The following is a 13,274-nucleotide window of genomic DNA, read 5'->3' on the forward strand; positions in this document are numbered from 1 at the left end:
TAGATATCAGTTGATTGTCAGTGTGGTAAGTCATTAAAAGTGTCACTAGTATCTTTTGGAAAAAATATTTGCAACTCACAGGAATTGATTTAAGTAAATAACACCGAGATAGAAACTGCAGAATTATTTACAAAAAAGCTTCAGCAATTAAGTTTCTATAATAATAATTCGAACGATTATTGGGTATTTACTATTGTATAACTGTTAGTCAATAGTGCTTGGAGCACTTATATTGAAGTAGCAAAGAGTAATGATTGACTGGAACAACAGCTGTAGAGTGTTTGGCTGTTTTACTAAGTTTTAGATTGTACTAATGTAAAATCGTGAATAAAATTTTGGTTATATTTGCGTCACCCCTGTTTAAAAAAATTAGTTCTGGTCTGGCGGGAACCCTTGACCCACCCCATCACTCATGACGTCACGACCGAATTCTTGCGTTTCCACCACAATTGCCCAACAATTTTCGTTCGTGATGGTCCGCATTGTCATGCAAATAACTGATCGCGCATTTGAAAAGGCTCAATTAACCGATCTTTGTGCAAGTGGGCGAGCCAGATTAATAAATTGCCACTTCCTGAAAGAATCATCGCAAAGGACAAATTTTTCTCTCGTGAAACAACGATTGTGCAGCAAATGTGGCAGTCAATTATGCAAGTTAACAAAAAAAAACGACGTCGATAATTGGTGGTTGGACCAAGATGCGGAATTTAGCTCGTGGGGTCGAATGCATAATTCAGTCGCTAAAATATAAAAAGGAGGAAATTGGCGAAGATTAAGTTATCGTTGATTGTAATGACGAATGTATTTCGCAAGTCCTTCGCAGATAGTGGCATTTTTCGAAGAGAAAAGGCCACGTGATGTAGTATTAGGGCATAGTAGGGAGGCAAACGAAGAATGGTCCAGATATTGATCCGCATTCTGCTCCGCGAGTAGGACCGAGTAGAACTGTCTAAAGAACGCGGGGTTGGCGAATACGCATCCAAACAGTAGTAAGCTCCCAACGTGGTCACGACATCATGGAGGGCGACAAGAAAACCGACGACGAGATCACCCTCAAGCCCAAGATGACCCTGGTCAACGGCATCACAGTGATCGTGGGGAGCATCATAGGCTCAGGGATATTCGTGTCACCTGCAGGAGTCCTCATGCACACCGGTAGTGTTAACGCGTCTCTACTAGTGTGGACCATCTCTGGGATTTTTTCGATGGTAAGTGAGACAATTCCTATCAATGAACTTTGATAACCTCTGCTCCGGCGAACTCCGAACTAATTCCGTCACACACAAATTTTTAAAATTGTCCTTGCGCCTTTGGCGAAAGCTCCACTTTGGGGCTGATGCAATCGGATCAAACGCACTTCCGACAAGGTTATGTCAATGTGGCTTAACCGCAATTTTATGCCATTCCGCACAAACTTCTAGTTTTTCCTGCGACAAGGACGAAGTACCGGTAGTTTGCGGTGTGAATTGCGCGACTGCAATTACAATTAAAGGCTTTTTGTTCACCGACAATTATCTCACTTAAATTCCAGCTGGAAAAAGTCGATGCGGTTTAATCCAGACAGAGAAGCTAAAATCATGTCAGATGTCCAAAGCTCCAAGGAGCTTACCCGCCCACAGGAGCTTATATCCTCTTTTATGGGAAACAATTTCGCCGAAGAAATACGTGACTCGGATACGACAATCCAGACTCCAGAGTGTCGATGCGAAATAGTCTGGCACAATATCCGACGTGCAAAATCTTTCTCCAGAAGATCCGTTTCAAAAAGCATTCGCGCCCTCTACCTTTTCCCATCCCCTCTTGCTTGATTGATGATTGTTCTGCATCAAGTGGGTGGTTGAAAGCGCACCCTGTGCCCCATTTCCAATCTATTCGAGTCACAACAACAGACCTGTCAGCCGCACGTCGCCCTCATGACACGTTTATATTTTAAGGTTGGCGCTTACTGCTATGCAGAACTCGGCACCATGATCAGGAAAAGCGGCGCTGATTACGCCTACATAATGGAGACCTTCGGTCCCTTCCTCGCTTTCATCCGACTGTGGATCGAATGCATGATAGTGAGGCCGTGTTCGCAAGCAATAGTCGCGTTGACGTTCAGCGTCTACGTGATGAAACCCTTCTTTCCCGAATGTCAACCACCTGAGGACGCCGCCAGATTGCTCGCAGTCTGTTGCATTTGTGAGTATAGTTGGTGGCCAATAAAATCCCCATTGTACTACATATTTTCATTGTATTATTGTTACTTAATAGTTTAATGCGGAGGTTTATTGGACTATAAATATCACTCGGTATAGTCTCGGTTTAATGAAGCACTTCATCAAATCCGTCCGAGCTTCTTTGATTGTAATTACTCGAATAAAAGCTCTGCCCCAATAAGCTTCGAGCTTTTTGCTCGATTTCCCACGGGGCCAATTTGGACCCTACAGATAAACCGGTTTTCATTTCATTCCAGGCGTCTTGACGTTCGTCAATTGTTACGACGTCAAATGGGCCACACGTGTTCAAGATATCTTCACCTATGCAAAACTGTTGGCGCTGTTCGTCATCATCGCCGCCGGAGGATACCAACTTCTCAACGGTAGATACTCTCACACTCGAGTAGCTCAAAGAGCATGCTTTGGTTCTTCTGCTAAAACTACTTTAGACGTTCTTGACCCCTCCGGATTAGTCTAGATTTCACTTTTTTGTAGGCTGTACTTGTTCCCTTGCCTCTCGAAACTTCACTTTTGTAAAACAAGCATGATCTAGCTTTCTAGGTCTATTTATGTTTTCATTGTCGAAAGGCCACGACGTAATTTCGTGGTGACGTTATCGATTCTGTGATGCTCTCACCCCATTAGCTTCCTTTTACAATGGAAGTTTCCCGTTCCTGTCCCCTTTTATAAAAGTGAAGTTGCTAATTGCGCCAGAGGCCGAACATAAGAGATGGCGAGTAGTTTAAACGGTGGAAGTATCAAAGGGTTGTCTGGGTGAACATCTGCGAGATTGCACTTACTATTGCAGGGCACACGGAGCACTTTTCATTCATCAACACAAAGAGCGAAGTTACGTCACTGGCATTATCATTCTATTCCGGCTTGTTCGCCTACAACGGCTGGTGAGAAGAATACCGCAAAAATCTGGGAACAGGAAATTCGGAACCAGTCCACCATCAAAAACCAATTTTTTCACAATCTTGTGGAGATAACGAGTTTCCTGTTCTGTAGTTGTGGTCCCTTTAACTAAACTTCTTCCAATTACTGTTTCACGACAGACCAATACTTTAAACTTGCATAATCGCCGCTATTTCTTACAGGAACTACCTAAATTTCATTATCGAGGAGCTGAAGGACCCTGTCAGGTACTCTCTCCCAAACTGTCTTTCCCCCTAATCACCGACCTCTTGCAGAAATCTTCCGCTGGCTATTGCCATTTCTTGCACGTTGGTCACCGTGGTCTACGTCCTCACCAACGTGGCCTTCTACACGACGCTCTCCCCCGCCGAACTTTTGGGATCAGAAGCTGTGGCTGTGTCTTTCGCCGATAAACTCTTCGGCCCTCTGGCCTGGACCATTCCGGTTTTCGTCGCCCTGTCGACCTTCGGAGCCGTCAATGGGATCCTCTTGACCTCCTCCAGGCTCTTCTACGCGGGCGCTTGCCACGGACAGATGCCCGAAATCTTGACCATGATTCAAGCCCAACGACTCACGCCCACGCCCTCGGTGCTAGTCATGGTAAGACTTGACAAAAATCGAAACGCGAGCAGGACAAAATTTAAAATGGCATTGACAAGTTTAGTTGTCAAAAATAAAACAAATTTGTCAATCGTGCCAACTGACGGTCCAGATGTAGCCAGACGACCTGGCGCATGACCGACTCTAACAAACATAACCTCAAATCTTTATTTATCTGAAATTTCAGATTCAGGAGGTACAAGATGAAGAGAAAATGACACATTTACCTTAAAAGTTTCGTATTTCATTGACTGCAGTCTTCAGTATTCTACAAATTAATTTGAACTGATATTTGTTCTTCCCATATAAAAATTGCAAAGCACCCACAATACCACACATCTCATCTAACGTATACCTAATTGTTGCCAAATAATCTTTAATGAAAACGCTTTACTGCGCTTTTACATTTTTTTTTAATTACTAAATTCTCGGAAGACATAAATTTAACCGGATCACTCTTGCCAACTTAAGGTTTAAACTTATTTTACTTTTATCTTTTAAATTAAAAATAACCCAGAACGAACTATTTCTTTGTTTGAAAAGATTTAACATAAATTTTTAATAACAATTATTTGAAATAGTATCGTAATTATTGGCACCAATAGACTTATCAAATCAAACATAACCTCAATTTTGAGACTGGAATTTTAATCGTAAGTATATTCCAAATGTTATAATTAACCTATATTGGCAAATTGTTAATTTAGTTCGGGTTCTTTTTAGTGAAATTTAAATAACACTATTTATTTTGTTTAAATTTGCTTGTGTAGGCAACCAGATATACACCGCTAAATCACATTTAAAATTAATTTCAATTCTTATCAGTGAACGATGTGATAAGAAACTCTTTATGCTGTGTCTGGGTATAGTGGGTGGCATACAACGTACGAGCGAAATCTTTGAATCCCTTTTTTTCTTTTGGTAATAAATTCAATTACGCAATATCTGGTTACATTGAACAAGGCACCCAAGGAACGCAATAAAATCGTTTGATGAAATTTTATTTCCGTAAATAACTTGTAAATAAAACCGAGGAGGCATAATGGGACATTTATTGTGCACTACAAATTGAGACTTATATTGTTTGCAGGCGCTGTTATCGATGGTATATCTCACAGTGTCGGACATATTCGCTTTGATAAACTACGTGGGATTCGCCACATGGGTGAGTAGAACAAATATCGTAAACACCACCATGATGGATAGTTAAAAATTCGCAGCTGAGTATCGGCGTGGCCGTGTTGTGCGTTCCATGGTTGCGGTGGACTCGCCCAGATCTGGATCGACCCATCAAAGTGAACTTAATATGGCCTGTGGTTTACTTACTGGCGACCGTGTTCGTAACGGCAGTGCCGATGGTGGCCAGTCCTGTCGAAACTGGTATCGGCGTGCTGATGATTTTAACATCGATACCAGTTTATTTGGTATTTATATATTGGGAAAACAAGCCGCAATGGTTCGTTAAAGCCACGAACAGCGTAACCGTGACACTTCAACAAGTCTTGATCGTTGTTGGCAAATCGAAAGCGGCGAATTTGTAGATGACATATCTTGTTGAAGCAGTTGCGAGTCTCTTGTCGGACGCCGTTCACAGGAGACCAAGATGATGACAATGCCTACATCGACAATAAATGTTTGTATGCATGTAAAATAAAGAATGTTACGAACATTCATATTTTATTTGAGTGGTGGTAAGAACTACTTAATATATACATAAAGGAACTATCAGTACATAAGCGAAACAACAGTCAAGAAGTCAGAGGCAAAACGCGGAAGCTTAAATTAAGTGTCTGCTACTCTGCAACAAAGGATAAACGATGTAAAAATAATATACACAATTTATATACACATATAACATCCAAATAACAGCATCAATTTAGAATTTAAGTGACTAGCTGCGATTGGCACAGCGAGCTGAGGCACTTCTTGTCGAACGAAACTCAGCTAGTGAAGGCTGCTTTCCTGTCGTACTTGTAAAACACGGTGTAGTTATTGGAGTAGTCTTTTGCCACCTTGATGTTTGCCTTGTCGGCCGCCATGTAACAAGCTCCTGTGGCCATGCTTTTGGTGAGCCTCATCATCGAGATCATCTCGATCTCCGTATGCTTCCTCATCCAAGTAACGAACCCCGGTTTCAACAACTCCCAACTCAACCAAACCGAACCGACACACAGTACTTGTACCCCACCGTCCCTTTTAATGAGTTGGGGCGCCGCCTTCGCCACCACCGCCGCAACAGACTTGGCCAGGTGCATCCCCGCCTCTTCAAAAACGTACTGAGAGAGCTTGTCGCCTTTCTTCGCCAGTTCCGATATCTTCTTGCAGAGCGAGGCGATTCTGGCCTTGTCGAAATTCGCGTAAAAATAGTCCAAGATGTCCGCCTGGTTCTGGATGTTGAAGTGGTCCTTCACCTCCGCCCAGATCACGTCGGTGGGAAACGGGGGCTCCTCGAAGTTGTCCAGATCGTCGAAGCAGTATTTGATCGACCTGTGCGCTATCTTCCACGCTGCAATGTTTGGAAACAATTAGTGTGAGCGAAGGTCGCCGCGATTTGCGAGCCATTAGTGGAATGGTAATAGGGATTGATTTATCGCGGCCTTGTAGCACTTGAGTACACAATCGAACGCTACGTCTTCTATTGTTAGAGGTGTCGGCTGTAATGAGGTAAACACCTACCGCTGCCCTCGTCTCCGAGGAGATTGCCCCAGCCCCCGCATTGCACTCGAGTGCCGTCAGGGTTGAGCAGGAGGGTGTTGGAGCCGGTACCCGCGATGCACGTGATGCCGCCGCAGTTCGAAGTTGTGGCCACCGAGCCTTCGGTGTCGCTGCCCACGGCGAACACTTTGCTCAGGTTGGGGTACGAGTCCTTTAGACCGTTCACCAGCTCTTGGTTGGTCTCTTCATGCTCGCAGCCGCTCAAGCTCAGGCCCTGCAAATTTTGAGATCAAGTTAAACGATAAAGATTATAAAACTTCTGAAGAACTGATTGCAAAGTATAATTCTTGGAAACAAATCAACGTTCAACTAGGTACATGAGAATGGAATCTTTTATAGATAAGTGAGAAGCTTGAAAAAATGCTCAACGATGAGGATTTAGGAATGATAACGCAGATACACCAGAACCTGAAGATGAGTAGTCGGAAAAATCGTAAAGCTATTCAGCAGACTTTCAACGAACGAATATTTACGTTCATTTTATTGCAAAAAATTAATGGTTACGACAGATGCAAGAACTCGATTAAGATTTGAATCTATATAGAACAAGAATAAATGTCACAATCGGAACATAAAGTATTTGTTACTAGGGTCATTTAGGTGTTTTATTCAAACATAAAACAAAATCCAATAATAGAAGCGAAGACTTGCGCAACGCTACTGAACTTAACCTAACAACAATAATAACAAAACAAATAAACAAAAAATAATTGTCTAAATGATAATGACATAATATAAAGAAAAAAGAACTCAAAAAAGCTTGTTCAGTTAACAGATTGAAGCTTTTAAAAAATTATGAATGAATTACCTCCCCCCAGTCTTTTTTAAGAACATTATACATTGTGCGGATGATTCTTCGCCATATGAGGGTTTTGAATAACAATTCTTTTTGTTTTTCTCTTTATTCATGAAGATACCACAATAATAAGTGAATATTAAACAAGGTATATAATTAGTTATTTATGCAACAAGTGAGTAAAGTAATACTTTTTTTTACGAGAAAGAAAATTTGCCGCACGAACGCAGCGAGTGCGCAAATCCGCCGAAAAAAAAAAGATACTTTACTAACGAGATGCATACAAAAAAATTTTGGCGTCCGTAAGTTTAGATAACAATTTTTTCGACACTCAAAAATTTGAAAATTTTCTCCTGTGTGTGCCAAAAAAATCCCAATTTACATTCGACCTCGTTAAAAAAACTACTAATCATGAATGAAAAATTTTATAATTGCGTTAAAAAATGACACATTACGGCACTTTTTTTAACGCAAAATGCGTGCAAAAATAAACCGCTATGGCACTTTTTTTTAACGCTTCTTGACTGATTCAAAAATCACATATTTTATTAACGCAAACGAATGAAAAAACTTGCACTTTTTTCAAAAATATTTATTTACCTAACGTATGCGGAAAGAGAACTGCCTGCGCTCGTGCTGCAAAAAAGTGCTCACGCGGGAAATTTCTTCCCGCAAAAGTTAAATTTTTGTAACGAATAACTCAAAAATATGAAAATAAAAAATTTAACATTGGTAACTTTTTTATTGTTGGGTTGATCGCACCTTCCGCGTTGCTGATTACTAGATGATTAAAATTTAAAGCGTCGGTGGCATCTTCTACGATCACACAATATATTGAATAAATTCTTCCTCTTCACTTGAAAAACAACAATAATAATTACTTTCAGGGCCCTGTTATTACTCTTACCTTTTTGAATTGTATTCCTATTTCTTTTATAATAAAATTACTTATTTTTTGTGTCGATGAGAATTAATTTTACAATTGCAAATGTGACGGAACGTCCATTTTGTTTAAAGTGAATTGACGTTTCCGTCTAAATATCAACTTTACAATTTCCCCCAGTTTCTGCTGCAAAGTAAAAATCACCGCGTGCGGGAAATCGTTGTTCCCGCACTCCGGAAATACCGGTTTTGATGCTATGAGTAATTTAAACGACGGCCCAGAGTAAAAATATTGTTTAGAAAAAATTGTGCTGAACTTGTAAAGGAAATTTAATAGAATTGATGAAAGCAAACACGGGTTCTCTAAATATGTAAAACAATCTCGATCTAGAAGCACCTGGATATATAAATGGTGGAAAAGCAAGGAATTATGTAAATAACTGAAGAAGTATATAAAATTTACATAAGCACAAGTAATGAAAAATAAATGTAATAAAAATTATCTTTGCCCTTTGCTTACTTCTATTGACATCGCAATCAATTTACTGCACAAAAACACTTCTTTATAGTTTGATTCATTTTTTTGTGATAAAGTGTAGGTAATTTATCTGCCGCAAGGTGTGCCAAATACAGCACTCGAGAGTAAGGCCGCTTTCGTTCACTTGAATTGCATCGTCCACTCATCTCCGTGAACGAAAAATTTGCGTTCCTCACTCTTACTGTAAAGTGTAAATAAATATTAACACAATCTTATAGTAGGTATAAATAAAAATTTCTCATGAAAATTTGGATTTAAAAAAATTAAACGTTATTCAAATGGAGAATATTAATTTGGATAATATAATTAAATGAAAAAAAAAACAATTCTTTATTAACTTTATTAAAAGCTGAGAAAAATACTTCACTAAATAAATTGGTATAAATAAAAAAAACTCATCCGATAAAATTATTAAAATGAGCTTCACCAACTTTCCAATAGATAACCAAATGGTCTTCAAATTCTTTAACATTGTGCATAACCTTTAGTCTAATTTAAGGAACTTCCACCTAATTTTCGCCTTTATAAATCGTGGAAGTCATCGAAATTGACTGAAATCCTGTGTTGTCTTTTCGATCGATTTAAAAAATTCTTTCACTATTAGACAGACGATAAAAAGGCCTTTCGAAATAGTTATTTATGCAACAAGTGAGTAAAGTAGTACTTTTTTTTACGAGAAGGAAAATTTGCCGCTCGAGGGAAGCGAGTGCGCAAATCCGCCGAGTAAAAAAAGTATTACTTTTGCATACAAAATTTTTTTGGCGCCCGTAAGTTTAGATAACAATTTTTTCGACACTCAAAATTTGAAAATTTTCTCCTGCGTAAACCCGTGGACCTTTAAAACGCTCGTTTTACTCGCGTTTTAAATTGGCCCACTCATGCAAAAAAAATCCCAATTTACATACGAATTCGTTAAAAAAACTACTAATTATTAATGAAAAATTTTATAATTGCGTTAAAAAATGACACGCTACGGCACTTTTTTTAACGCAAAATGCGTGCAAAAATGAACCGCTATGGCACTTTTTTTAACGCTTCTTGACCGATTCAAAAATCACATATTTTATGAATGCAAACGAATGAAAAAACTTGCACTTTTTTTGACGGACGTTAAAAAATATATATGTATTTAACCCCACTCTCATTTATAATTTTCAGTTGCCCTTTTGCGCCGACTCTGTGTGAAATATAAACGTGTAATCTACGCTAAAATTTGACAATTTAGAAAGACCTGACCTGACCTGTCTGAAGATTTTTCGAATGAACAATGAACAATTTAAGAAATTTTATTTCTTACTTTACACTCTCTGTATAAAAATTTACAAGAAAATAAAGTAAAACATATTTAAGATTCTTAAAAAAAAATCTTCAAATAATATTTGACGTTTGCGCGTATTTTGCAGGTTTCTTTTTGTAGAATGTGACGCTTCTATTCTTACTAGTCTTTTGTCCAAGTAAAATGCAATTACATTCGCTTTTTTACACTCACAAATAAAAATATTACATAATACCAGCGAAAACTAGTCCAGAGATAAGTACAAAAAAATTCACATTGATAAGAATAATCCTCGTTATTTCAAGTCCACCAGTTAAATATTGTTATTGCTGAATAAAATTCAAAGAGTTCTTCTTCACCTACCACAATATTATGTAATATTTCTTCACTTCTAATAAACTAAAACTTGGTAAACAATGATAAGGAACTGGAGAAACTTGTAAAGAAAAGTTGTAGTTGTAGACGCTATATCGACACGCTTCTAATATTTCCGGCACCAAAAAAAAAATTGTAATACCAAAATTACTTGATTCGATTTGCACACAAAGGCATGGAGACGTCTAATGAATAAATTGAATCGATCAGTGCCTATTTAGCGTAAGTGGCAAGGTTATCAAATCCTTAGGCGCTCTTCACGCAGGATTTCGTTTCAGACAATTCGCTGACAATTTAGTTTATTTTGGAATCACATCTAGAACAATCGGTATGCTAGGTGTCGAGATAAAATATTTCTTTATTGAGTGATAGATGACGTCACGAGTGATAAGAGCGACTTAAGAAAATTAACGATTGCAAATGCGATAAAGGAAGAATTTAATTTTCATTGCCCAATAAACTTATCGATTACTGTCAACGTGTCGAATTGATCCATCATTTATCGTTATTGTTGATCTTTATCTTTATATATTACACAGCTGGGATTAACTTTATGTTTCATTAATTATCCCTTCAATAACACTTTGCCCAACAGTTTAATTTTGTAGTTAATTAATGTCGAATTATCACAAATCTGCGATAAACAGTGATAAGCAAACGATCGCTATCGTCACCGAAAGGATAATTCCGCGATATTGCAAATAAGTTTCGACAACAAGCAAAGTCAATATAAAATTAATAATAGAGGAGTGGAGTGCACGGGTACACAAATTCTGTCCGAAAACATCGCTAAAACTCGATGAGACACCGCTGTTCATTATCGCCCTTTATCGACTCGATAAGCAAACACGGAATTTCGGGTAAACGATCCTTCGCCACGGATCTCGACCCCAACGCGATGGAAAAATCGCGCGACTTCTGATAACCCGACACCGTTTCGTCAATGACCTGCCGCCAGACAAACAAACTCGCAAAACTTACCAGCGCGTCCAGGGGCTGGTGGAAGCCCATCTTGGCCTTGAGCCTGGCGGAGTTCACCATGTCGGCTATCCTCTTCTGGCACTCCGCCATCCCCGTCATGTGGTGGTTGGTGCCGGGGCCCGTCGCCGTCGCGATGACCTTGCCCGTGATGTCCATCAGGATGATGTTCGAGTGGGTCGCACCCCTGCAAGCACCCCCTTCAGCATTTCTTTGCAAATTACTAACTGATAACATCTGCTTGTCTTGTGTTTGTACCGAAACAATAGTGTTTGCGCTGGGTTTCCCCTGGTGCAGTCTTATCAGAAGCACCTGTCGGGGTGCAACCAAACACTTAACGAGGTCTGGGTCGGTGTGGTAATGACGCCCGATTGTTATCGATGGGGGATGGGTTGGACTACCGAAATTGAGACAGATACAGGTGGTCCAGAACCCCGTCCGCGCTGTATTCGCCTGGACAACTTTCCACCGACAACAACTGACATTTCCTAATGTTATATAAATTCGCGTTGCCCAATCTGGGCGACAAGTTTTCGGGGGCTTTTGGGGCGCTCTGGTCCGACCTAATCGACTAATTAATTCAGTGGCGCCCGTGACATATGTTCGAAACGTGGGTTCGAAAGGGGTGGGTTTCGGGCGAGTGACAGGCTACATACCCTTCGATACCGCCGATTAGTTTACTCATTCTGGTGAGTGATATAACATAACACGCCGGATCTGCCACGCAATCCCGACCAACACATTCACTTCTCCTTTGCTATTCTAACCTACTGAATGGTGCGAGCTGATAGGAAGGTTGTAAAACGCTAGAGGCTCGTACACGAACGTAACCGAGCCAGGTCGGGCTCAGACACGCCTCTGTACGGCGTCTACACATTTCTTTTTTACATTTTCAATTCGATTTTAATTCGGTCAATTGACGTTTATGAAGTTAACGCTCTCGATTTTTAATGGGGCCTTTTCACAGGCTAGACTGGACGCAGGAAGCGGCCAATTGAGGGGCAAATTGGGAATAAATGATGCGGCGGCGGCGGCTGCAGGACTAGGGATAGGGCTCCGCATGCAGTGTACTAGCTCCGTTGATGATTTCAGACACAGCCGAAGCCGAGTTTCATTTGAGTCGTCAATAAATATCATCCCTGATCGCCCCCTGTTCTACGACTCTGTAGTTTGTTAGACTGCAAAGAGTAGAGATTATGTGAGGTTAGGCAACCAAAAATTCTTACAGTCGATGGAAATCGATAGTGACCCAATTTATACCGTTACTTTCGGCGTTTCGTTAAATAATGCACTTGCAACTTTTATTCTTTACGTAAGACATTAAAAAAATAACATAACCAATGAGTATTGGAACTGGAACCACTGCCACATTCACCATTAATCAAAACTGCCATTTGTCCGAATTGCACGACACAAAACTTTTTCATTTTTTTGAACAAGAAAAAATAACCTATTTCAAAAAATAACAATTAAGAATTTATGTAGTTGTGTTATGTCTCGTTGTATTCAACGTCTTAATTTTAACTTGTAAATACATTTTGATTGTCTCGATTCGATACCCCAAAATCCCTAAAATTACAAATCAAGTGAGCACCGGCGTCACCGAAACAATTGAAGTGCAATCGTAAAAAAGTTTCGCAGCAGGTGCGTTTTGCAGTTTCTTCGTTTCTTATTACATTAAGTTTCGTTTATTCTGTGTTTATTTATTATTTATTATCCCGTTGATTCGCCTGTTTAATCGGGAACAGAATAAGTAGTGGTGGTTTCCGTTATTTTGATTGAAATTTGAATAAAATTAGTTCAGTCAAGGTCATCCAAGTTGGTATGCGAATTTTGACGCAGAATTGTATCATAAGGTATTTAAATTAATTCATGACAATACTTGTCCATTGTTTGATGAATCAAAACGCAAAAATTATATTTGTTGCAGTACCTGTATACACAGGTGATTTTCGAACCGCCAATGAAAAAACGTTGACGTTTACCTTCGACATCATT

At 39.6% G+C, this 13,274-nt stretch overlaps 2 protein-coding genes across 2 annotated transcripts; one reads left to right on the top strand and one right to left on the bottom strand.

The window, feature by feature from the left end:
* The first annotated feature begins 380 nt into the window (after nt 1-380).
* LOC138125631 (large neutral amino acids transporter small subunit 1) lies at nt 381-5,383 on the top strand. The gene is made up of 8 exons (XM_069041053.1): nt 381-1,208; nt 1,935-2,181; nt 2,456-2,581; nt 3,007-3,100; nt 3,299-3,343; nt 3,392-3,716; nt 4,807-4,881; nt 4,937-5,383. The coding sequence occupies exons 1-8, from the start codon at nt 1,017-1,019 to the stop codon at nt 5,255-5,257; spliced, it is 1,425 nt and encodes a 474-aa protein (XP_068897154.1). The 5' UTR covers nt 381-1,016; the 3' UTR covers nt 5,258-5,383.
* On the bottom strand, nt 5,375-12,092 carry Nagk (N-acetylglucosamine kinase). The gene is made up of 4 exons (XM_069041054.1): nt 11,933-12,092; nt 11,280-11,463; nt 6,393-6,645; nt 5,375-6,222 (listed from the first exon to the last, which is right to left on the bottom strand). Exons 1-4 carry the CDS (start codon nt 11,959-11,961, stop codon nt 5,657-5,659), a joined length of 1,032 nt encoding a protein of 343 aa, XP_068897155.1. The 5' UTR covers nt 11,962-12,092; the 3' UTR covers nt 5,375-5,656.
* Between the last annotated feature and the right edge of the window lie 1,182 nt (nt 12,093-13,274).

This window comes from Tenebrio molitor, chromosome 3, assembly GCF_963966145.1.
Source record: "Tenebrio molitor chromosome 3, icTenMoli1.1, whole genome shotgun sequence".
Lineage (NCBI taxonomy): Eukaryota > Metazoa > Arthropoda > Insecta > Coleoptera > Tenebrionidae > Tenebrio > Tenebrio molitor.

Excerpts from the sequence above, each read along its gene's own strand:
- LOC138125631 (XM_069041053.1), top strand. The coding sequence starts at position 1,017 with ATGGAGGGCGACAAGAAAACCGACGACGAGATCACCCTCAAGCCCAAG. Across the intron at positions 2,182-2,455 it reads GCTCGCAGTCTGTTGCATTT|GCGTCTTGACGTTCGTCAAT; the intron begins GTGAGTATAGTT and ends ATTTCATTCCAG. Across the intron at positions 3,717-4,806 it reads CGCCCTCGGTGCTAGTCATG|GCGCTGTTATCGATGGTATA; the intron begins GTAAGACTTGAC and ends TATTGTTTGCAG.
- Nagk (XM_069041054.1), bottom strand. The coding sequence starts at position 11,961 with ATGAGTAAACTAATCGGCGGTATCGAAGG. Across the intron at positions 11,464-11,932 it reads CTAATCGGCGGTATCGAAGG|GGGTGCGACCCACTCGAACA; the intron begins GTATGTAGCCTG and ends GGGTGCTTGCAG. Across the intron at positions 6,646-11,279 it reads ACCAGCCCCTGGACGCGCTG|GGCCTGAGCTTGAGCGGCTG; the intron begins GTAAGTTTTGCG and ends CAAAATTTGCAG.